Source organism: Eurypyga helias, unplaced genomic scaffold (assembly GCF_000690775.1).
Source record: "Eurypyga helias isolate BGI_N326 unplaced genomic scaffold, ASM69077v1 scaffold41445, whole genome shotgun sequence".
Classification (NCBI taxonomy): domain Eukaryota; kingdom Metazoa; phylum Chordata; class Aves; order Eurypygiformes; family Eurypygidae; genus Eurypyga; species Eurypyga helias.
This window is the reverse complement of record NW_010250364.1, coordinates 2,827-28,037: the sequence shown is the minus strand read 5'-3', so window position 1 is coordinate 28,037 and position 25,211 is coordinate 2,827. Positions and strand designations below refer to the sequence as shown.

Sequence of the window (25,211 nt, the reverse complement as noted above, 5' to 3'; positions counted from 1 at the left end):
AGAAGAGCAAGCAGGACAAGTAACAGAGCAGCAACATAGATGATTTGGGTAATATAACTTGCCAGAGACCTCAAGGCAGAACCCTCCAAGCGAGCTGCCAGGCTGCCCAAATTAGAATAAACTATTTGGACTATTTTGGCGCCTGGAGCATGGTAGAACTCCCTGAACTACAGATTTGCATATTGTCTTCTCTTTCTTGGGGATGCAACTTCCTCGTGATGTCTACACCAGCACCAGAAAATAAACCAGTGCCGAGTCAAAGGCTTAAGTACTGCCCCTCCATCTTCCCTATTTGACTGTTTCCAGTTTAAGTAGAAGAGAATTTAAGCATGGGTGTAAGCCACACAGTCTCAATTAGTCTCCAGACTAGACAACGTAACCTGGCTCCTTTTGATCACTACTACACACCCAGCCAGCACAGGCAAAGATGAAAATCTCCCTCAGTGACATTTAACCACCCCTGCAAGGCATGTTTAGAACAGTTGGTGAGAAGGACTGCTGCTCTGTAACGATTCCCTAGTTAATAACACATTTGCATACATGTGTCTGCATGTGCATACGTGTGTCTGCATGTTTATCCATGTATATATACACACATACACAAAATGTCTATGTCAGTGGATGGAATAGCTACTGCATCATTTTCTACCTTGGTTAACAAGGTAATACAGTACAGAGAGCAAGTTTCAAGCCCTTGACTTACGACTCCTCTTGTTTTTGGTCCGGTTTTAACTGTCAATGCTAGTAAGTCATAAACGTTTATCCATGTATATATACACACATACACAAAATACCTATGTCAGTGGATGGAATAGATACTGCATCATTTTCTACCTTGGTTGACAAGGCAATACAGTACAGAAAGCAAGTTTCAAGCCCTTGACTTAGGACTCCTCTTGTTTTTGGTCTGGTTTTAACTGTCAACGCCAGTAAGTCATAAATATGAGAATAATGTAATAAAGACTACGTATATATACACACATACACAAAATACCTATGTCAGTGGATGGAATAGATACTGCATCATTTTCTACCTTGGTTGACAAGGCAATACAGTACAGAAAGCAAGTTTCAAGCCCTTGACTTAGGACTCCTCTTGTTTTTGGTCTGGTTTTAACTGTCAACGCCAGTAAGTCATAAATATGAGAATAATGTAATAAAGACTACCACAAACACCCACTTCTATGTTATTTTATTTTTGTTCCGTATTTAAAGTATCCACACATCTTCACTCACTTCCTTCCTCCTCACTCTCAGACACTGAGGCTCTCAGGCAGGCAGGTAAAAAGGACTGGCACTTTTCTAGACTCTAACAGTTTCTTGTTCTCTCTTCTTGAAAGAATTCTGAGGACTAAGTAGAGTCACCATTTGAGAAAAAGCTTCCTGGTGATTATACTGAGATGAGCTTCTGTGTTTCGTTGTGTATCTGCAGTCACAGAAAGACAGAAAAGAAGACTTCTAAAACGTGTTCTCATATTGCTAAACATTCCATCTTCTTCCTTCTTGGTACATTCTTCATAAACAGTTATGCCCACTGGCCTGAGAGTACATCAATAATTTCCAATATTCCATAGTATTAAAATAAGCCCACTTAATGGGCAATGCCGGCAAATCTTACTAAGAGTTTTGAATCTTACTTTCTGGATATATGGAAGGGGCTGAAAGACAGATCCCTACAGCAGCTGTAATAAAGGTATGTTCTGCATCCTGTCTCTTTTCAGCCTTTCTTGGACGCACACAGTTGCTTTCACAACTAACCTGCACACTCTGGAGAAGTGCTGTGAGCATGCCGAATGCGTTGAAGCATATAAGGCCCTGTGGTGCCCGGAGGGCTAAGTCTGGTGGTGCTGGAGCTTTGGCTTTCAAGCCCCGAAAAAAAAACTTTGCTGGCACTACGGCATGCCTGCTTTAGATGCCCAGTCCTCGTGGTACAGAACAATGGGATATGGATTAGAAAATATGATGGGGACAGTCTGGGAGGGAACAATTTCTGCTAGATTTTGGACATTCTTGTAAACTTTTACAGGAAGAAGCACTATAAATATTCTTATACTTACAGCCTAAGTTGGTGCAGCCCCTCTGCTGCAAAACACCTCATCAAAAGCAAAGCAGACACTGAACTGACCACAGAGTCTCTTGTTCACTCACCCTCCAAACATACTCTCTTCTGACCTAAAGATCCCTTCTGAAACCTCCAAAGCAAAAGGTGCAATCTGCCTCTCTAAAATCAAACCAGTTCCAGCACGACCTTAGATTAAATGTGGCAAGGCAAATGCATTTCCACACAGCTCACAATGCAAATGGACACAAACCAGCACATAAAACATTTCTTCCTATGCAAAAGCTAAACAATGCTGCCAGAATTTAATTGCATTGGAGGACTTGGCAACCTAACTTTTTGACTTCAACCTGCGATTACCTGGAAATAAAAATACAATAAAATCACATCAGTAAAGCTTGACATGTAAAAATACTATGCATATTCAAAGATGAAGAAACCATATTTCTGCTGTTGTGTATCCCATACAATCCTGTTGAGTTCAGAGTGCTTAAAACAGGTATGAAGGTTTTTGCCCCACATACTGTGGAAGCTTCCTTCGAGCGACAGTGTGCAGAAGTGGTTGCATGCTGCCTGATCTATCTGCTACTGCTGATACTTTTGACAGGAACATTTATTAGACCATGTTAGCAGTAGGCAAGAGAGTCCCTCTGAGAGCCTCTTCAGGAGACTGACCGTATATTGTAGACACGTCAAATAAAGCAGCTATAAAAACATCCACCACGCAGTTGCTTGCTACTTTCTGAGAAATCATTACAGTCATGGCTTGAGAATGATCAAAAAGAAAAAAGAAAGGGGCCACCATATTAAAAACAGTAAGAATGAGATCATGCCCTACATGAAATGTATGTGGAAGCGAACTGAGGTAGTCTGAACCCAAATTCCTGGAATAGTTCCTCTTCTCTTCACCTCTCCACTGCAGTCTAGCTTGACCTGGGACCACTGAAATCAAGACTTTTATCACTTGTTTCACAAAGGGAAAGAATCAAATGTTAAACGTGTCTCCTTTGTGGGCATAACTAACTAATGTTGGGGGGGTGTGTGTGTGGATTCCCAGCATCCTTAGTCGTTTTACATAGCAGTTTCACAGGGGGCTACGGTCCACTATCTTACTCCACAAATAGCCCCAGAGAAAGCAAACCAGGGCTGTTTTGCAACCAGTGGTTCTACCCCCCCGGGGAATGTACTACAGCTCAGACTAAGGGTGGTAAAACCTGGTTGGCAGTGTGCGGGTATGTTCATGCCTGCTAGCTGTTTCCTATACACCCTACTTCAAAAATGTCCAGGGATGACATCCCAGCTCTGGAAAGCCTCTATTAGCACAGGATGAGAGACCCGTTTTTGCTATTCACTGAAAACTGAGAAAATTCCACCACCATGAACTACACCCACAGTAACACCTGTGGAAAGTAAAAGGAAGTAACAGATGTGTTTTCCTTTCTTAGATCACAGTGGCGTCTGCCTCTCTGCTCTTGAAATCTGGTATCTGTCTGAAGTCTGTCAATGAGCTTTGCTAAGACTGCCTTTTTATTTGCCTGTGACATTTACAAGCAAGTCAGGCCTGCATCAGGCTGCTCCGACTTCAGCTTTATGAGCCTGCAGAGACCCCAGACTCTGTCCTGCCTTTTCATTCAGCACATGGTGACTACAGGCGACTGCCCATTTTCTACATGTAACCACAAGAGAAAAAGAGCAGGGGTGAACGGATGGAGGGCAGCAGAAATGGGAGTCAGTGCATTTCTCACAACCATGATATGCTTGAAGAGGCGGATTCTTTAAAATCCGGGCAGCTCCCTAATGCTCCGCAAGCCTTTTCTGCATACTTTCCACTGGCAGTGCTGAAAAAGAAGCTTGGATGTGTTTTGAACACAATTCTAAGGCCAATTAAACAGTTTAATGGAAGATAAATTTCTCAGGAAAACATGGAAACTTGGGATAGTGTCACCATGTCCTAGATTATTATGGGTAACAAGGAATCAGAATCTGAAGCATGAAAACATAAAGGAGAGAGGGAACCAGATAGCTGTTAAGCTATTCTGAAGCTACTGGGAGAAAGGCTAGGTTGGTCTTTGCCCACGTCAGAAGCTCTTTGTGCGAATGAAAAGAAAATGGGTTTTCAGCTGTTCAGAGGTGTCCAGCTCTTTTGAAACCAAGAAGAGTTAGACACCTAAATACTTATCCTGACCCATAGTTTTAACAAGCCTTGTACGGAAGAGCAAGAGAAGAATAAGAATTATTAGCTCACTTTATGAGGTATCCACAACGGTGATGGGGGGCTATGATGATTTCATAGCCACAGCGTCCTGGGCTGCATCGGTGTGGTGCATGGCATGATTTTGCCTCTCACTGCCTTCTGAGTAAACCCACCCATTTTTCACAACTGTCTTTGTATAGCAAATAGCCATTTTGTAAGTTTGCCAACACCACTCTGGAAACACACCACCATGTGTTTTTCTTTGGGGAATTTTAAGCTTTGACATTCATGGGTCTCTTTCAAAACACACACAGATCAGTCAATCAAAACCAAAATGTCACTTAAGTCATGACTTAACAACCAGAGCTGAAGAAAAAAATTTCTCAGTGTAGAAATAATCCACATTTAGAAATTGTAATTTACCTCAGTGTTAGTCTACCTTCCTAATACACACCTTACAATGTCCAAAAAAAATCCTAAAACCTCAAAAGCATTTCAGATGAGGATGAGAATAATGTGGTGGGATCCACCCCCAACTGTTCTGTATGTTTTAAGCCAATGGAATGTCATGATAATCATTTAATTGTTCTTTAACTAAATAAATGCAATTAGGATTTTCCTTGTAATCCTTCTGAGCAAACAGAGAAATATACCCCATACCTACCCATGCATTCGTGCAATTACTGACAGGGCCGTTGATGGAAGATTAGAATTTGCTGGATGGGTTGCTGACCAATGAAGCTTGCCAGTGTATCCAGGGATATTTGGAGTGTTAGAGGAAAAAGTTAAAGGGGGGTGGAGGTAAGAGAAACAGTAAATTAAATGTCTATAGGCTTGCAATATGACTTCCAGATTATTTCTAAAATAGCTAGTGTTTATCAAAGACGGATGGGGTAAAACCTCTTCCTAATATAATGAGCAGCCCTTAGAATGTATAAACTGGCACAGCTTCTTTAAGATCTGTGAAACAACTTTGTGAGGATCTAGATGATAACATGACCTAAAAACTTTGGTTAGACATGGTAAAAGTGAGTTCTTTAGTGACTTTTCCTCACCCCACCCCAAGTTGTGTAGGTTAAATATCTGTACGGTATTTATGGTTACAAGCAACATTTAATGTCAAAGAACAAATGGGGTCACAGGGTTTGCAAAGAGCACAAAAAGCAGGGAAAATCTTTTAAAATGTGATACAGAATTAGCTCTCATTTAGGTTCCCTCTTCATAGAATTTAGGTAGCAGGCTTTATGCCAATGGGTGTGATTTCTCATGATCTAAAACACAAATAATTTCTTAAATGATTCTGAAGTTCTCTAAACTTCCCCTAGAATCTCTAGACATTACTTCCAACCCCTACCATCCTGTGAATCTGTGAATCTGTGAACTTATTAAGAAAGTATTTTATTTATATGTAATATTATTAACACTGCTTAGACACATCAAATGAAATTCTAGCTTGAGTACACCAGTGGACTGAGACAGTATGTGCCACATATTGGAATAGTAAAGACTTTTCTTAATTCTAATGTTAAGTTTTAACATGAAATTAAAAAAGAAAGTTCCTTAAAGAGATGGAGGAAAGAATTCTACTTATTTGAGTTAGCACAACAAAACAGTTTGATAGTAATTGCTGAAAGATGAAGCAGAGAGAGACAAAATTTAAAAAAACCCCAACCAAACAAAAAAAACCACTAAAAAAACTCCACACCAAAACCAAAGAAGATACTAATATGAATTCAGAGAGAAAATCCATGAAGCTGAAAAATATAGCAGTCTAAACCCCCAGTATGATAGTTACTTGCAGCACAAAGTTATTCAGAGGGTGTCATCAGTACCGTTTTGTATTGGCAGCAGAAAATAGGAGGCTGCTGAATTATACATATATCCACACTGCCCATACACGGAGAGGGAAGAGCTCATGACAGGCTGTTCCACACACTGAATCAACTACATACTTGGGATTGTACACCTTGCCTTCGTTAGTTCTTTATGGGTCTTCAGACCGCATGAATGGTAACAGTGCCTCCTTTAAAATAATTTCTGAGGTATTTTTTGTTCCCCTGTACTCTGGGTAAAAACAAAGAGTTCCTTTAATTACAAAATGCATAGAGCTATTAGTTTCAGCTGATCAGCTACTTCTCCTCAACTGAGTTCAGCAAACTGGTTGCAAAACTGGATATATGTGCAAGATGTGGTTTATCAGAAAAATCTTTGACCTGTGTACTAGGAAGCTCTGCTCTAAAATTCCTCACCAGAATAGCATAGGTAATGACAAAATGCTGTATCTACCTACCACAGTTCTAACAAAGGGCTGTGGGTGAACTGTACTTGCCCCAGGGGCATTGCTGGTATATGTTGTAGTCTTTGTACCCATCATTAGCAGAAAGTCTATCTAGTTCTTCATCTTACTTTGGAATAGCCTTGCACTAACCCATACGTTCCTGCACTGCGTTATTCCCTGGCCTGTGCTCCAGTACATGACCCTCCAGAGAAGATGGCTTGGCAGCATCAGTGCACCCGTTTTGTAGCACTTGGGAAGCTGTTACCTATAGGGATTTGCCAAGTCGTTGGCTGAGCAAATAACAAACCTGCTCTCTGTCTTGATAGCAGCCACGCAAGGGTAATAAGTAGGCCTGAAAATATAATAGAGCAGTGGAGCATATTTTGAGAACTGGACAGGATGGCTGGCAGAGAAATTCGTTTTTTCATGTCGAAGTAGAGAATTGTCAGGCTATGTGCAGCTGAAGTAACTGTGCAGAAATTTTCGTCTGCAGATGCAGGGATCCACTGGAGAACCCAATGGACATGGGGAGGGGTGAGAGAATAAGCACATGCATTCAGCCAAAACTGGAAACGCGATAGCACTTCGAAGGAATCGGTTAGACTATGAACAGAGCTTTATTACGCTGGTGATGTGCTACACACTGAGATACATCTGTCACATGTAATAAAGAAATTCTGTTGACTGACTTGAAATTCTATGAGCGTTACAGAGAAGAGAAGGTGATCACAAGAAGAAGCTCCATATTAGCTTGCAACATTTTATAAGCTTATTTGGAGTTAACTCACATAATAACTATACAGCTTTGGTGATATTCAAATACATTATGCACTGTGAGGCATCAGATTGATAAAATCTTCTGACCTTTAAAACCTGCAAAACTAGAAGGAAAGAGAAAAGCATCATAAATGGCCAAATGTTATCCAAAAATTGAGCCTGAGAGATGACCCAAGAGGAAGATTTGTTCTAGACTGTCTGTTAGAAAGAATTGGCAGAAGTTGGTGTATTCATAGCATGTGGGAAGGATGTAGCCCTGGAAGAGAAGAGAGACAGGCAGGGAGAAGCTAAAAGTACCAGGATAGTAAGAAAGCTTACACTACGGTAAAGCAGCTGCTCTCCTGGGAACCTGCAAAGAAGATGCAAAAATGTGCTGCGGTTATGTATGTGATAAAGCAGAAGAAACTAAGGCTAAAAAAAATACCCCTTTGGTTTTTTGTTTTTGGATCATGATGTCTAGCTCTTGCGTGTTTTCTCTAATGAGCTGCTAAACCAGATTGCTGCTGCCAAAGAAAACAGCTAAGTGCCAGGCTACCACTGGGCGACACACAAAACTCCTCTGTGGTTATGCTGTCGTCATCAAGCTTGCTTTCTGTAACCATGACATCTCTCTTGTTCATACACTTCCTTGTTATCATGCTCGCAGCTCTTCATCCCAACAGTAAGAAACACACAGTGTTGACAGTCGAATCTTTGCAAGCTCTAAGATTTTTCAGGTGTAAGGTAAGTGATTCTGAGTGCCTCTGCTACGGTGTGCCTCTGTTTCGTACGGCCATCTCAGGATGTCTTTGAAGTTTTTTATTACCTGGGAGTGTTCAGGAAAAACAGCGTGGCCTTAATTTAGTTGGCCACCCATACTGGCATTTAGAGCTATTTGAGATGCCTTAAGGTATCTGAGATAACCCCCAGTAGCACAGGACACGCAGGGCACCCATACTAGTCTGAAGCAGCAGCTGGAAGTGATGTTCTAGGATGTTTGCAGGGCATTGGATGCCCAGGCTTGCCATGTAAATTCCATGTCAGCTGTTGGGTTTTTTTTTTATGGAACCAAAATCAAGATTCCCCCAGATAATTTGTAATCCTTCAAAATCCTGGATCTAGCACTTTATCTAGAGTGACTGAGGTATCCAAGTTTTATGTGCAAAAATTCTGTCTAGTGAAAGCAATCTGGTAGATTCTTACCTTGCACTTAGAAGCAAAGAATTCCTAACATCTTATTCTTTCTTAAAAACACTGTTGTGTAAATCTCATAGAACTATGTAAACAGAATAAATCATTAGCTCTTCCGGTCACTGCAGTCATAATACAGGCCTCTCGGGTCTCACTCACAGGGCATGAAGACTTGCAACTGGCTTCCACGTTACTTCCCTTCCAGGAAGATGGACATCTCACACATTTGTGTCCCTTCTTTTGCTCCACGATCCTATTTGCCAAGCAGAATAACCTGTGGTAAAATTGCCTCAGACGTGAGTCTCTGTCAGGAAACTCAATGCATAGTCTCTTGTGACGGGAAAGAATGAATATACCTGAGAGAACTTGCGAAGTCAAAACAAGGTGCTCCATGCAGAGAAGAATGGGACCAACAGGATTTCTGAACAGAGCACTCAGGGTTGCATTTCAAACCCTTCTCCCTCAGCTATCAAAGCAGGCTAGGGAATGGGTATTTACGAATGGGTTTGGGGTTTCTAAAAGGATGAAGCCATTGAAATGGTATATTTTGAATCATGTTGAACTGGGACATTTTGTTTCTACAATCTCAAACAGTTTTATTCTGCTTTCAACTTTTTCAACTCCCTTTATTGGTAAGGGGTAATATTTTTCAGAAACAAGCACTAAAATCTCATTTGGAAAATGTCAAAGCAGGATATTTTAGCATCCCCCACCCTTAACACCCCCAATGACTCAAACTGGAAAATCACTGAAAAGGCACACATGGTGGAGAAGCTGTCGGTTTCTGAAGAAAAGGTCCACTGTGGGAAAGCTCTCAGGCAGCCCATGAAGATGACTACGCAAGGTGCAAGGCTGCAGAGGGTCCTGTCCCCAGCTAATTGTGGCCTGTGAGGTTTCTGTGGTAACTTGAAATGATAAGGGATGCATGCGCACAGTCAGTTGGGAGCTGACTGCACTGAAGAAATATGACTGAAGTTGCTACAGATATACTGATGCGATAGTAGCATTTTGCCCAATGTTCTTGAGAAACCAAGAATAAATGGTAGTTTCAGAGAACAGCTTTGTGCAAGAACTGCAGGACTTGAAACACTTAGGATCTTACCTTCTTAGAAACTACACGTATTAAGTTCCCATTTCAATCAACTGCTTCTAGAAATGGATTCTGGTCAGATCCTGTCCTCTCTATGACACAGACAACTGTGGCTTCAGACAAGACACTTCAGCCTCCTCAGTCTTCATCTTTCAAAAAATAATACCATAACCTACTGTAGTTATGGCAATTAATTAGCTGCTGCTTCAACAGTGGTGCTAAGTAAACCTCATCTTGCTAGAATACACATGCATTGTGTAAGCACTGCCCTCTGCTGTGTATTATGAGATCTGATGAATTATGACTACCAAGTTCTAAAAGGCTGATGACTGCCAGATTTTTACTGAATTCTGGAGACAGAGGTTTTTAATGTGGAGTAAGAATACATAATATCTCTCCTAACTCCTAACTCCTTTTGTCCAGTTTCAAGAGGTAGGTTGCAGTAAGTACCACAGTGAGCAATCAGGAAGCTGCCGTGCTATAATACAAAAGACACAGAAAAGAGGAAAGCAGGAGGCAGATATAACTCTTGATGGATATGAACTGTTGCTGTGTACGCTGGAATCCACTGTGTGCTACGCTATGACTACCCTGGGTACTGCTAACTCACGCAGGGTGCAAGGAAATTCTAACAATGCCAAGGAGGAGAGCTGTTGGTGCCTGTCAGACTGAGTGTTTACCAGAGCTCTGCCGAAGAACGCTACAGAGGAAATCCCCATCGCCGGCGTGGGAGGCTTTTTTCCACTGACCCTTAAAACACCTGCAGATCTAAAATAAACACAGAGCATAACCTTGTTTTAGCAGCTGATTGGGGAAGAGGCCAACAAAGGAAAAAGCTGGTGACCAGGGGTGGAGGAGAATTATACAATATAATATGCCTATAAAGATGTTTAAGAAAAAGAGAACAACCGATGATTATGTGGGGAATCCATATGAAGCAGTAAAGCCAGTTTCTGTAGGGGTTTCAAAATTATTAGGTTCAAAATGCACTTCTGAATAAGAAAGAGATTTTTTTCAATGTACTTGTTAATAACATGAAAGAATTAATTGGGTCATTACTTATTTTCACTTACTAATGACATAGAGCCTCTCAAAAGTGCCCAGAGAATTGAGGAGTATGAGCCTTCCGGGAAGTCACTGTAGCTGTGGCGTGAAGATTTCTCCCCTGTGTAACTTGCCCAAGGGAGCTGAAAATACAGCGTTTCCTCAGAATTCAAGCCATCCTCCTCTTCCTTGAGACAACACAAGCGTTAGAGCAGCAGTTACACACAGGGGATCAGATTTTTCTAAGTGCTTGGCACCTAAAAGTTTCATTGTGGTGTTTGTGGCCAGATTTTCACAGGAGCTTAGCAATCAACGTGCACACAGAATGAGAGCTCTTTCAGAATTCTGGTTTTCAGGCGTGGTTGCCGAGCTATTTTTGAAAGCCTGGCTGGCTGCACAAAACATACCCTTTAGATCTCAGTTGCTTCCCTACCTAAATTATGGTTAGCTATGTGACATATAAAACCAAATGTAGCATTCACCTTCCACAAATAAATAAATAAGGGAATAACTAATAATCAAATCAGTAAGAAACAAAGAAGAAATAACCAAGGAAAAAAGACATAATCAACACTCCAAAGTCTTCTAACACAACTTGCAGAGGTGTCAGTTCTGCAAAATGTATGAACAGATACCCAATTCTATCCCTGCTCAGGAAATCTTGTTAAGCAGATAACTTCAACTCATTGATTCCAATGAGTTGGAATTCCAACCCACTTTGTGGGTTTCAAAGAAAAGAAAGCAAAACAAGAAGAGAGTTTAAAGTAGGCAGACAGGTAGATAAAGTAGGGGAAAAACCCCAAGAAAAAGAAGCTATGCACAAAAAATTAGTAAATTTAGAAATAAAATAGAAGCCACTTGATCCACTGTGTACCTAACAAAATCACACAAGCAACTTATACTGAAAATACAAAAAAGCATCAAAGCATTCAATTTGGAACTTGCCTAGTTAGTGGCATAAAAAGGCAAGATTCAAGCGTACAGCTCCTGTGCTCTGACAACGTAGTCCACTTGATGGAGCACTGAGCTGTAGAATGAGATCATGGTAAGCTTTATAAAAGATTTTTTGAGCTCTATTGGTGAAAAAGGACTGCCTTGGAAAGGGATTTTCAGAGTGCTCCTTCACAACAACTTCCTAATTTTTTGACTGGCTTTTGTTAAAAAAAAAAAAAAAAAAAAGATTTGTATGTCGCTCTTGGCAAAGAAATGATGGAAGATTCCAGCTTTTGGGCATACGTAACAACATGACCAAGGATGAAACAGAGGAACACGTCCATCCTAAAGCAGATTCAGGACTACATACACAAATCACAGCTATTAAGAATGATGATGCTACATTCCAGGGCTGGAACAGACCCCAAGGGATGATGTAATTGACCCCTTCCCCCCAAGACAGGCTTTAATGAAAGCCTGGAAGAGAATGCGAGGAACTAAATTACCATCCAGAATCGTTGGTCAAGTGCAAAGATGAAGAGTCTGACCTGATAAAAGCACTTTCAGAGCTCCCTTAGGGAAATTCCCACTGATCACCCTAGACTGACACCAGATCATGAACATAGTTATGATTAATAAGTTCAGATTCATAAATTTACACTTCTAGATGGGTCACAGCACTTATGACATGGTTTTTTACATGTGAAGATTCTCATAGCTATTCGATGTCTGAGCGAGAGAGAAAAACTGAATAAAAAATTACTTAGATTCCTAAGTCTTCACTTGTGTCTCACCTGAACTTTTAAGAAATATTCACATCATTCTGTGCTAATTATTTTTTAAAACCAAGTTTCAGCAAAGCACCATTTCAGTAGCTTAAAGCTCAGTGTTTGAAAAAAAAAAAAGAAAAAAGGCATAGGCTACGGCTGAGGATACATGAAGTTTCATTCCTAACAGTGCTACAGATTCCCAATGGGATTTGGCAAACCACTGCACCTGGATTCCCATCTGTAAGACTTCCAAATTGCATGGTAAGGACTTCAGAGTATTATCTAAGTGCTGGGTACACACACAGCAGCCTTTCACATCACTGATCTTTCTTATACTAGAGGCTTTTAGGCTCAACTGCAGCTTAATTCACAACTTATCTTTTTTCTAATTCCTTAAAAAAAAAAAAAAAGAAAAACAGAAGATGGTTTCCTGTTCTGCCAAAAGGAAGAGAGGGTGGGCACGAGGGTAACATACAAAACATGCCCAGGTTCACCACTCTTCCTGTTTGTCTCTGCAAAATTACATGACAGATGACTCTTAGCTAGTTTCAGCTTTGCTGCTAATTTGAATGGCAACCACTCTCTTGCATGGTCTGAGGAAGAACAGTGTCTGACTCTGGAGTAATGCCTGAGTACGGATGCTGTTGCCCAAGTGCGAGCGGCAGGAAGTGCAACTGCTAGTCCATGAAAGAGTGAAAGTGACTACCTACAAAGATATCTTTACATTTTACAGACTTGTAAAGCATATTTAGGTTTCTAAATCCAAAGTATGTATCTAACTTCTCGAGGACTCTGGTGGGAGTCCTGCAGCTGTAACACCTTTACACATCTTTCCAGAATTAATAGCAAACACACAAAGAAAAAAACCCAGCAACTTATAGGGATCACTTTTATGTCTTCTTTCTGACTTCCTTCTTCCTTCTGCTTAAAATCATAGAAGCCATAGAGCATAAATATACTCTGTGAAGAACTTAATAGAATTTTTCATCTGGAATTGAGTTTTTCACATCTTTGAGATGCCAAAATCTTTCAGGTCTCAGAGCTCTTGGTCTCCTGGTTGCCAGAAATCAATGAAACTCATGGCCTCCCTCATTACAAACCAGGAAAATGACATGGAGAATATAAGAGAAGGAAATAAGGAACCTGTTGCTCAAAGTTATAATTTCACCATGATACCATATGCTGGAAATAGTTGCAGACAATATGTCTGTCTGTTTGCAGCACATCAGCTTCTATTCTCCAGATCTCATGTCAAACAGCAGTATGACATGACAGAACTAAGGGTTAATAGCTCTGCTAACTTCCCTTCAAACTCAGAAATCTCTGTTCAGCACCTCTATGTATGCTATGCGTGCTGTATTTTTAAAGCACATTTCTCAGTAATCACTGTATACTATTTTGTGTTCTAATTCAAGCAGAAGTTACACATTAGATGAATGCTGTGAGAAATCAGATGACTTGTGCAGGAGGTGAGATAAAACAATCACAGTGGTACTTTATGCAAATAAAAGCTTGACATTAATAGGTTTGGTCGGAGTAATATGGGTCAAAATTGACCATCAGTACAGTGCTTAGTACCTTATTTTGCCTGTGAACATACTGCTGTAATGGGAAAGCTGTGCGAAGAATGATGTGCCATTCCCCACAAGTGTGGCTGCGTGTGATGCATCACAAAAGGGTATGCATTCTCCCTGAAGATGATGTAAGGAACAGAAATGAACAGACTTTAGGTGGAACTCAGAAATTCCAAGGTAGCTCCCAGCAACTAGGAATGTTTAGCACATACTCTGCCATAACTAAGGCCCAGTCTTATGCCTTTTCTTCAGAACACAGAGGGAAATACTTCTACAGTTTCTCTTCTCCTGCTTCCCCCAGCAGAGTATCTCTTCTGTAGCTCCCTCACAAATGTGGACTGTGCAAGACCACAAAAGGGACAGAAGGAAAAGGCCTATGCAACGAGATAATCTGATGAAGTAAATAGAACAGCCTCTTTCCTCTTTTGCTTTACCATTTTTAGTTCTTACCATTATGTTGCTACTTCTAGCGTTTTACTTTCCCAAAGGTTTGCAAATAAATGCGTAATAGCAGCTCAAGCTGCTAAAGACAACTATAGGAAAGGCTTAAAGTGAAAACGTTTGCATGTCTAAGCTGGTGGTCTAGCGAAAAGTCAGGCGCTCCTAATGGCATTCAGGGAGATTTTGCAAACTCAAAGGACATCTAGTGGCTGCAGTTAAAATCACACATTTGTAACATGGCAATATTGAAGTCATACTACCCATCAAAGAATGGCACACGTACTTCTACCCAATAGACCTCTTATTAATAATAAAGAACAGGAAGCATTTTAAGTATGAAAGTATGCCATCGTTTGAAAATAAATACAGGTTTTTTGGAAGTAAGGACTCAAGGACTCTATTCAGCATTGCATCAGCAGAAATTCCTGGTGCATGCGAAACTCAGAACCTTCTCTTCCATGTCTTCCCCACCTGAGCTTTCAGTGTAACATAAATCTATTCTTGCTGCTGGGCACTCACAGGAGTACCTGTGTTAGGTAGTCTCATCATCATTAGGAACCATGAGCTGGGTATTTTGGGGTAGGAGCTAGCAGATGTCCTCAGACTAGCTGCACATGCAGCCTTTCTCAATTGAGAAAAGGGGCAAGGTGCCTGCTGAGTTCTTAAAGCCTGTTTGTGCGAATAGCCTAGCAAGGTTAACAGCAGAAGGGAGTGTCTACCCAGATTTCCATCCCAGCCTAGCTCAGAGTCTGCTGATCGTGAAAGGTTCATTACACCAAGACACCTGCACTGGCGCTACCACAGGCAGCTTTTAGTTCCCAGGACGGGCACGCTAAGGGTAGCTTTTGGTCTGACAGTCAATTATTGCCAGTCCATTATGACCATTCTGTATGAGACGGATGGCAGGGTCACTTGGACCACAGCGCAACTCCTGGGTGGAAATAAAACCCCAATCAACATTTCTGGTTGAAAAGTGTGATGAATGGTGTTAAGAGCATAATTTCCCTGAAATTATAACAGTAATGTGATATAATAAAGTATCAGGCCTTCATGTTCTATGATAAATTCATACTTAGTCAAAACAGGTTGCATTTAAGCTTACCATAACACAAGTAGATGAACAAAAACTGTGACACCATCATCTTAGTAGACATCTCTCTGCCCATCTTGTATCAGCTTCCTTGACTAATTTTGTATACACAGGCTGCATGGTCCCTTAGACCTTCACTGACCACTGTAGGCAGTTACCACTGTAGGCCATTTATGACTGACTCAGGTATTAAAAAGGACTTTTCAAGTTCAACCTCAAATCTGAAAGCTCACTGTGCTTCCTCTGTTTACAACACCCCTTCAAGTTATTAAAAAGAATAAGGAGCGTCCCTTCCCCATTTTTTTCCATTTTTTTGGACCAGGATCAGATCTGAGTTTTTCACCCTCTTCCAAGTAACAAGAACTCAAGAGGCAGTATCAAAATCATGCTAATAAGAGAAACATACTGTGCAGTGCTTGTGTAGCGAGGCTTAGAAGTTTGCACGTGGTTGTGGGATTAATTCTCCATCAGGATTGTCAATGTCTTCGAAATTTACTGCACCAACACAGTTACTGTTTGGATAGAAAGGAAATGAGAGATATGTGCATTATTCATAAGACATCTGGTGGAGGCAGCTGAACCATACACTGCATGCTCCAAATTTCTAGTTATTTATTAAAATGATCCACAAGAAAAAACATGGAGGTGAACTGCCCTGTATGCTTGGCATGTCCCAAGATGAAAACAATAATCTGCTGAACTTGCAGCACATGACAGCTCTAGTACATATGTGCAGAGAGAAGGCTTGGGAAGAATGGAAATATAGAAATATGTCATCTCTTGTTCTTTTGGCTATGCCCATAATCAGACTGGGATAGTCTTCCAAAGAGGACATAATGGATCCTGATTTCTAGTTTACAGGCTGGAGTCACCCGCAAGCAGAGGAGACTCAGCACATGCTCTCCCTTGGCACCAGAAAACATCTTAAGATTAGATAACACAGGCCATCTACAACTCTTGCTTCAGAAAATGAGAGATGGATTGCCTGGATCAAAAGTGTAGAAAGTAGAAACAAACCAGGGACATTGTACTTATGTATACAAAGGGATATGACAGGTTCGAGAGCTTCGGCTTACACTGTTAAAGACAAAACAGATCAATCACCAGACAGAATATTCTGACAGAATATTTATGAGGTCTCAAAAGAAAGCTGGTGACAATTCAAGGTTTTGCTCTTGGAGTGATGCAATCAATGCTCATTTGAATTTGGTAAAAAAAACATGGTAAATGATTAGATTGGCATAAATGTTAAACAACCCAGTTCGGCAGGCAGGATCATAGAATCACAGAATGGTTTGGGTTGGAAGGGACCTTAAAGACCATCTAGTTCCAACCCCCCTGCCATGGGCAGGGACACCTTCCACTAGACCAGGTTGCTCAAAGCCTCATCCAGCCTGGCCTTGAACACTCCCAGGGATGGGACATCCACAGCTTCTCTGGGAATCCTGTTCCTGTGCCTCACCACTCTGATTTTTTCCCTGATATCTAATCTAAATCTCCCCACTTTCAATTTAACCCTTTACCCCTTGTCCTGTCACTACAGGCCCTTGCAAAAAGTGCCCCCCCAGCTTCCTTGTAGCCCCTTCAGGTACTGGAAGGCTGCAATAAGGTCTCCCCGGAGCCTTCTCTTCTCCAGGCTGAACAAGCCCAACTCTCTCAGCCTGTCCCCATAGCAGAGGTGCTCCAGCCCTCTGAGCATCTTCGTGGCCTCACCTGGACTTGCTCCAACAATCTTGACTTTTAATTTCCATCCTCAAATACTGGGACTTCAGACCATTTCCTAGGTTAGTATAAGCAAGATTTCTTTAAAAATTAACTGCTTCTCTCAGAATGCTGCTGAATTTAGTTTTCTGAAATAATTAACTGCATGCAGACTTCATAAAGGAAGTGATCAGAGGACCATCATATTCACCAAAAAATGAAACTTACAAAACAACAGGTCTCTGTGGAGCGGTAAAAGGTCTTGTTTGAAATCTGTCCCAGATGCCTCCAACAACCTAAAATCATAATTAGATGCTGCTTGTAAGGCAACAATACCCAGTTAATAATTTGGTTTAATATATTTTCATACAGCAATCAGAACCAATTGCAGGACTGAATTTCAGTTTAGTAAAAATAATAATTATTACAGTTAATCACAGTAAACTAACTTAACATGAATTTTATTATATCACAACATCAGTTCTATCAACTGTTTTTTCATCAATATCCTTATCCTCTCTTTTGGTACTGTGCATGCCTACCTTCTTCTGTACCCATTTACAGGGGAGGGAGAGAGGAAAAAAAAAAAGAAGAAATAATTTGAGGCAATTACTGGAGGGTTCTGGTGACTTTAAATGCTCACTTGGGACTGTTTGTATTTGAAAACGTTGCTGTGGGTTTATGTGCATGACCTGCACCAAATTTAGCCTACATTTCATTAGCAAAACCTACAACCAGTTGGCAAGTAATTGTTCACTGACTTGGCTTATTTCAGGTTCAGGATTGTATCTCCTTTTTGTGAAATGCTGGGAAACAGGATCAGCCAACACTTCCACTGTTGGTTCTGGAGGATGGATTTTGGCAGTTAATATATTATCCCAAGGAACTTCTTCATAAGCTCTAGATCAACAACAAAAAAAAGAAAATAAAAAGGTTCCTGTATAATTATTAGTGAATGACATTGGTAGCTAGATAATAAGGAATTATATGACAAAGAAGGATGTAGAAAGTAACAAAGGTGTATATTTCTAGTTTAAAGGGAAATGAAAAGCCTGGAATTACATGTTACTTGTTGGGGAACAAGTAGTTAGGGTACAGTTTCACAGGCTTATTTTCTTTTTAAAACTTTCTCACTCACTAACTGAAAGAGGTAGTTTATCTTCCAATAAGCTTGCAGTAAAGATGGGTTTAATTTTGTCTAAATTTGAATGATCAGTTAAGTGAGATGAGACATAAATAGAGATTAGACACCAGTCATATCATGCCTGTGACAGGCGTTAAGACAGATGCACAGAATGCCCTTTTGGAAACTCCATTTTCTTTTCACTGCCTATAGAGGAAGTGGGGATGAAAGTCACAGATTGGATGCAAGCTTTTAGATAACTAAAGTTCATGAGATGAACCCTATGTTAAATGCTGTTAAAACACCAGAAGTCCCAAGTGACAGAAAAATTGTTTGTCGTCTCATACATCCTGCTACCTAACGGTGCATAATAGCAAAAAGAAGACAGAAAAAAAAAAACCAACCAAACCACCCATCCAAAGGATAAGCAAAACCTGTTTTTAAAAGAAATTATTTCTCACTTCTGAGTACTTGACTTGTAGAAATAGTCCCTTGCTTTTTCTTCTCTCCACCTTGCAGAAGGATCACTTGATTCCTAAGAGAAATCAAATGCATGGCAGAAAGCAATGCTGTCCATATACATGACACCATGATTGCTTGTGTAAAGAGTGAACTGTATGTATCTGCATTTTCCCAGTTTACTAACTTCCTTTGCATCAGAATGTGAAACATGCATTTTCACAGACATCACCAGCCAGCACTGAAGATCAAGAATGGATCTATTTCTGACAAGTTTTACTCAGGAAGAAAAACTTAATATAGTGAATACAATTTTTAAAACTAATAGAATGCCCTTGTCTCTCTACTCCTCAGGATTGTAGCTTTCCATGTGTTTCATTATTTATAAAATGTCATAGCAAGCACACTTTGCAGTCCTCACCTATGGCTGATGTATTGGTATGATGTTCATTGCTATAAACGGTGTTCCTCAGGGTTCAATTCTAGGGCCAGTCCAGTTCAATATATTTATCAACAATCTGGATGCAGGAGTTGAATGCATCGTTAGGAAGTTGGCTGATACCAAACTGGGAGGTGCTGTTAACTCATCTGAGGGAAAAGAGGCCTCGCAGAGGGATCTAGATAGATTGGAGCACTGGGCAATGACTAATGGGATGAAATTTAACAAGTCCAAATGATGGATTCTGCACCGAGGATGCAGTGACGCTGGGCACACATATAAACTGGGAGAGCAGTGTCTGGAGAGCAGCCCTGCAGAAAGGGGTCTGGGGGTGCTGGCCGACAGCCGGCTCCATCCGAGTCAGCAGTGTGAGCCCTGGCAGCCAGGAGGGCAAACCGCACCCTGGGGTGCATCACACACAGTACAACCAGCCAGCCAAAAGAGGGGATTATCCTGCTGTATTCAGCGCTGGGGCGGCCTCACCCTGAGCACTGTGTGCGGTTCTGGGGCCCATGATTTAAGAAGGATGTGAAGGTCCTCGAATGCATCCAGAGGAGAGCAACAGAGCTTGTGGAAAGACTGGAAAGCATGTCCCATGAGGAGCAGCTGAGAACTTTGGGCTTGTCTAGTTTGGAGCAAAGGAGGCTGAAGGGTGACCTCACAGCTCTCTACAGATTCCAGATGAGGGAAGTGGAGAGGGAGGTGCTGATGTCCCAGCTACCCAGTGATAGGATGCATGGGAGTGGTTCAAGGCTGCATCAGGGGAGGTTTAGACTGGAGATTAGGAAGCATTTCTGTACAGAGAGGGTGGTCAAACACTGGAACAGGCTTCCTAGGGAGGTGGTCAATGCACCAAGCCTGTCCTTAACAACTTTAACAACATGCTTTACCTTGGTCAGCCCTGAAGTGGTCAGGCAGTTGGACCAGATGATTGCTGTAGGTCCCTTACAGCTCTGAAATAGTTCTGTTCTGTTCTGTTCTGTTCTGTTCTGTTCTGTTCTCTTCTCTTCTCTTCTATTCTATTCTATTCTATGCTATTCTATTCTATTCTATGCTATGCTATGCTATTCTATTCTATTCTATTCTATTCTATTCTATTCTATTCTATTCTATTCTATGCTATTCTATGCTATTCTATTCTATTCTATTCTATTCTATTCTATTCTATTCTATCATGTGCAACAACTTAAGGACTATGCATAGTTTCATCAGTGTAGAGGATGAAGGATGCCATTACATTTTCAATATGTGAAAGACTTAATTAGACCTGCGCTATGATGTTTTTTGATTTACATATTTGGTTGTGACTTGCACGAAATAAGGCAGTACCTAAGCATTAAGTATATGTGATTTATACCAAATATGAGGGTTTGGACATGATGGCATTTTTGCTCTAATTCTGTCTCCAGTTACACATAACTGATATTGGTAGCATCAGTCTCACATTACAGTCTAAATGCCTTAAACAGTAAAAGTACAAAAAATTAAAATTATTGGAGTGATGGCCACCATTAAAATCGGGTCATGCTAGCATACAGCTACCTGAAAAATAGTCCTTATTTCAATATAATTAGATGAAGAAATGAAAAAGTCCAATTTCACTACACTACTGTAATCACTGCCAAAATTATGTTAAATGGAAATCAGACTAGAAACAAAACAATTTAAGTATCTTTTCTGTCATTACAATAACACCAGACACTTGCCTTGAGATTGGGATTCATACAAAATGCAAAAATTTTGTTTTGGTCAGGTACAGCAGAAGCAACTTTCACTGGAGTTCTCCAACCTGTAAGAAATTCCTACTGTGGTAATCAATTTGCAGCAATCCTTACTGTTTTAAACAACTCTTAGCTTCCCACAAAAATCGATGTACCAATGTTCAAATACCTGTTACCACTCTGAATTACAGAATTCCACAAGAATACATTAAATTACATGGAAGATGAAAGTAAGTGATAAATAATATCACAACATACAAGACTGTGGTTTGGCCTACTTCACATATTGTCTTGTACTGTACTAACTGTATAAAGGAAAGTATCCAAATTAGCAAACAACAATAAAAGCTTGTTCATGCAACCTGAGCTAGTAATTGCATATTGTATTTCTACAGTTACATAATCTTTGCTAACTCTGAAAGCAATGAACAAGCTGTTCCATGAGCAATAGGTGACTGGTTTCCTGAAGACATTTCTCTCTCTCCTTCATTTTCCCAGTGTCACATTCTAATAATTTGAGCTCACTCTGACCAGGTAACGTAAGTCAGGCTTACCTAGCAAGAGGCCCTATCCTGCCCTTACTGTAGAGTCACATATGTACTGATTGGTGAGACAGTACACACATGCTGAGAGCAGTGAGCTGTGGCCAAATAGGAAGATGTTGTAATGTCTGAGTTTCAGCTCCCTCAAGAAGAACACTCATTTATGTCTTTCCTCTCCCCAGACCTCAACTTTCAAATATCTTGCAGGGGTGCTATTATCCTTGAGAAGTTCATACCTCCGTCAAATTTGGCAGAAATTGGCCAATGGGATTAAAAGTTATTAGGAGAGAACCAATAGATAAATAAACAAGATGAATGGAAACAACTTATCTCTTTAGGGAATCAGGATAAAACCCACAAAATAATCCTATAAATAAGGTAAGGGATATGTATGAGAGCATCATTCAAATTGTTGTGCCATTAACTGGCATAATGCTTTTGGTGACTTTGGGAAGGGTGTATTTCTAAATGCATTTTATTGTACTATACCGAAGGGGTAGGGAGCCACACAGCTGTCACACCACTCTATGAACACTGGAAACCATTATTTTGTATCAAGAACATAGTTATTAGGTAGTTTTTAAACTGCTGTCCACTTCCAGACCCCTAAAAATTTCCAATCCATATGAAAACTTTCATGTAGCAAATTTAAGCTAATTCACAATAGTTACTTTTCCTAGTTGTTTGTAGAAATGTTAGGTATGACTTGTATAAAATAATTCAAAGACTAGAAGTTGAAAAACACTGTGTAGAATGCAAAATTAGTTATTGCAGAACTTAACACTCTGACAGAGTTTAAACGAATATCACAGCTTTCAGTAAAAGAGACCAAGTTTAGTACCCCAATGCTATATGAAAGTACTGAAATAATAGGATCTTTTTTTAAATATGACTTTTTTTAAAAAAGAACATTTTGCACAGTGTGCTATAACTTTAAGTTGCTGCTTTTGAAAAGCTTGACAGAATTTGTGGACCTTTGAACTGTGAAGAACTTTCAAACTGAATCACTCTCCAATTAAAACAATTCTTTTGGGAAGTGTCTCAAACAGGTAATGTGCTTGCAGTAAAATTGGTGGCTGCGTCTTCATTGCCTCAACTTTCTGCAAAGTTTAAATGCTGTCTGCAGATCTACAGCTTGTACTCATGTGGGAATGCTTTCACTAGGTTTATGTCTGAAATATTGCCATTACTTAATATGTACGCATGTTCTAGTGCCCTCTACAGTAAAGAGGTAGATGGCTCAAATATCTGTCCATATGTCCTAGTAGTTCCATAAAAGTAGTCTTCCTATGGTTCACTGATTAAACAGCTAAAGGTTACAACTGTTATTCCTTGTGTTGCATGTGTAAAACACCCATGGCAGCTCAATGTCCTTAGGAGGACATGATATAATTTTAAAATTGCTTTGATAATTGTGCATATGCATCTCTATAGACCTCTTCTCCCACACTGTATGCTGTAATTTGACACCTGAACACTAAGGCCTACGGCTAGGATGACTAATCTTCCAACATTCGCTTCTCCTTTTGCTTTCAGTGGAAAGATCTAGTGTAAAAACTGAAATATTTTTTTCTTTAAATCAACTTAGTGGAGGTTTCAATGCCCCAAATGATTTGCTCAGTCCACAGGATTGAAAATGGCATGATCTGTTCTCATCCAAGTTGGGAACTCTGTGTCACTTTTAACTAACGGCAATCTTAATGACACTGTCGGTTTCAGATTCTTACTTAAAATAATCTCCTAATCTGACAACGCAGGATTCAGTGATGGATAATGAATTTGGGGCATTTTTGGTTAGGATTCTGAGTCAGAAACTGAAGATGTACTCATTCACATCTCTAAGATGTTTCCCAGAAACCATGAAAGCCAGAACCGTGTGTTTTGTTTTTAAAGGAAAAGGTAAGATTCTATGTCACCACGTAAAGATATATGCAGAGAGGTTTCACAAAACCAACAGTCTCACAAGCTTCACTGCACCTTACTGTCATTCGAAGTGTGCACTGTTTCTGACCTCTTATATTTTAAAATTAGAGTATTGACTTCAGTGGGCCCAGCAAGGGATAATAATTGAAGGGTTTACTGTCCCAGATTATTTTGCTTAGTTCTTTGCTTAATTATTCTACTTCTCTTTATATATGAAAAATAAATATAACCTATTAACACTACTTCCTCTCTCTTCCTTTGAAAGAAAAGGCTACAAATCACCCTCTGAAAATTAATTATAAATAAACTTAAACCCCATCAGTTTATATTGGAAAGACATGCATGAAAAAAAAAGCTGCAGAAATAGAACAAAGTTGTTGAATAAACGTAGCATCACTCTGCTATTGGGCAAGTGAAAAAAAAACACACAGTGAAACATGAAATACATAACTGTAGGGACGATAAATAATAAAACCCTTAGTGAAACCACGGTTGTTTTATTCAATGGCACTCAGCCCTCGAGAGATTCTTCTGAGTTTTTATGCACTATTTCCAGATGAACTACAAGCTTATTAGGCAGTATGCTATTCATATTTCATTGTGCTATGGGTAATTATTTAATAGCACAGATATTCTTGAGCCTTCTGTAGGCCATTTTGCATTCTTAGTTGACTTTGTTTATACGCTACAATAGTTATGAGTTATGTGTGTTATTTATGAGTGTCTGTGAATTGTCAAATTGATGTTTTTCAAGTTGCACCTTTATTGCTCTTTGCTTTACATTTTGTTGCCTCTGAGTAACCTTTCTTCTTGCTCTTTCTGCAGGCAGGTAAAAGGTTTTATCTTACTAAGTACTTATGTTACAAACTAGGGCTGCACCAGGATTGCCTGCAGTCATTTACTATCATTATTCGAAAGGCAGGAGAGTCTGGAATCCTACTTTGATATGCTTCCCACTCCATGTGCTGCTTAATCCTGGATTGCTCCTGGATGATTACTTTTCTAGAGTAATGATCATGCTGGAGAAAATGCTTCTTGCTTCAGGAGAGGAAGCACTGGGAACTCTTCCTATACAAAGGCCATTGGAAAATGGCTGTTACTGACCACAAACACACCATCTCTGGATCATGAATCCCTGGTCCACTGACCATCACATGGTAGCAAAATACGCAGAGAAAAGTATGTTGACATCCTTTGTTAATTATGCACAGTCTTGGGTGGAATACTGGACTAGTTGGGCTCTTGGACAAATCCAAATATGGCCAGTCTAGTAGTGGCATGAGTTACCTTATTATTTCTTATAGAAACAGGTCACTATGAAGTCTATAGGTGAACCCTATAGTGCTTCCCATTTCCCAATTTTTGAAGAAAACTGCAACTACAGATGTGTCAGCTTGCAGTAGGGGTAAGAAGTCATGTTTTGCTCTTCTCAGATTTATTAAATACCCTGATTCCTTCTGCAGTCCCCATGGTCATCTCTGCGGTAAGCTACACAAAATAGAGTAATAATTACAAACTGGAGATGAGGGCTTCGTCGCCATGTTTCCAGGTGTAAATATACCTGCATGGTCAAATTCTGACGTCCTCCTAAACACTGCAAAGACACTTGAGACCGCAGAGAAGAGGTTATGAAATTCTGTTGTCATATGAGTGAGAAAAGGGGACCGTACAGGCAAACACCATCAAATTCCTAAAGACCTTGTCTCCTAGTACTGAGCGCCTTCCCTCGACTGACTGAGAATTCGTGAAGAGTATTCTGGCTCCCTTCTCTGGCAGGCTCTGATTTTCCAGTCTTGAAACAACCTTCTTTGTCAGCCTCTCACCTCTGCTTTGCTATCACAGCCTCACTGTTGAATAAACTTGCTTTGCTCAGCAGACACAGG

The 25,211-nt window shown here is 40.2% G+C and overlaps 1 protein-coding gene across 1 annotated transcript; it reads right to left on the bottom strand.

Moving 5' to 3' along the window:
• Positions 1-1,302: 1,302 nt before the first annotated feature.
• Positions 1,303-20,931, bottom strand: LOC104509639 (chromosome unknown open reading frame, human C7orf72; the record flags this gene model as incomplete). The annotated part of the gene is given in 9 exon segments (XM_010151652.1): positions 1,303-1,426; positions 4,918-5,026; positions 15,828-15,874; positions 15,876-15,932; positions 16,438-16,497; positions 17,350-17,417; positions 17,883-18,021; positions 18,706-18,779; positions 20,849-20,931. Coding segments are annotated over 9 exon segments (761 nt in total), but the record flags the coding sequence as incomplete, so codon positions are not given.
• Positions 20,932-25,211: the final 4,280 nt, after the last annotated feature.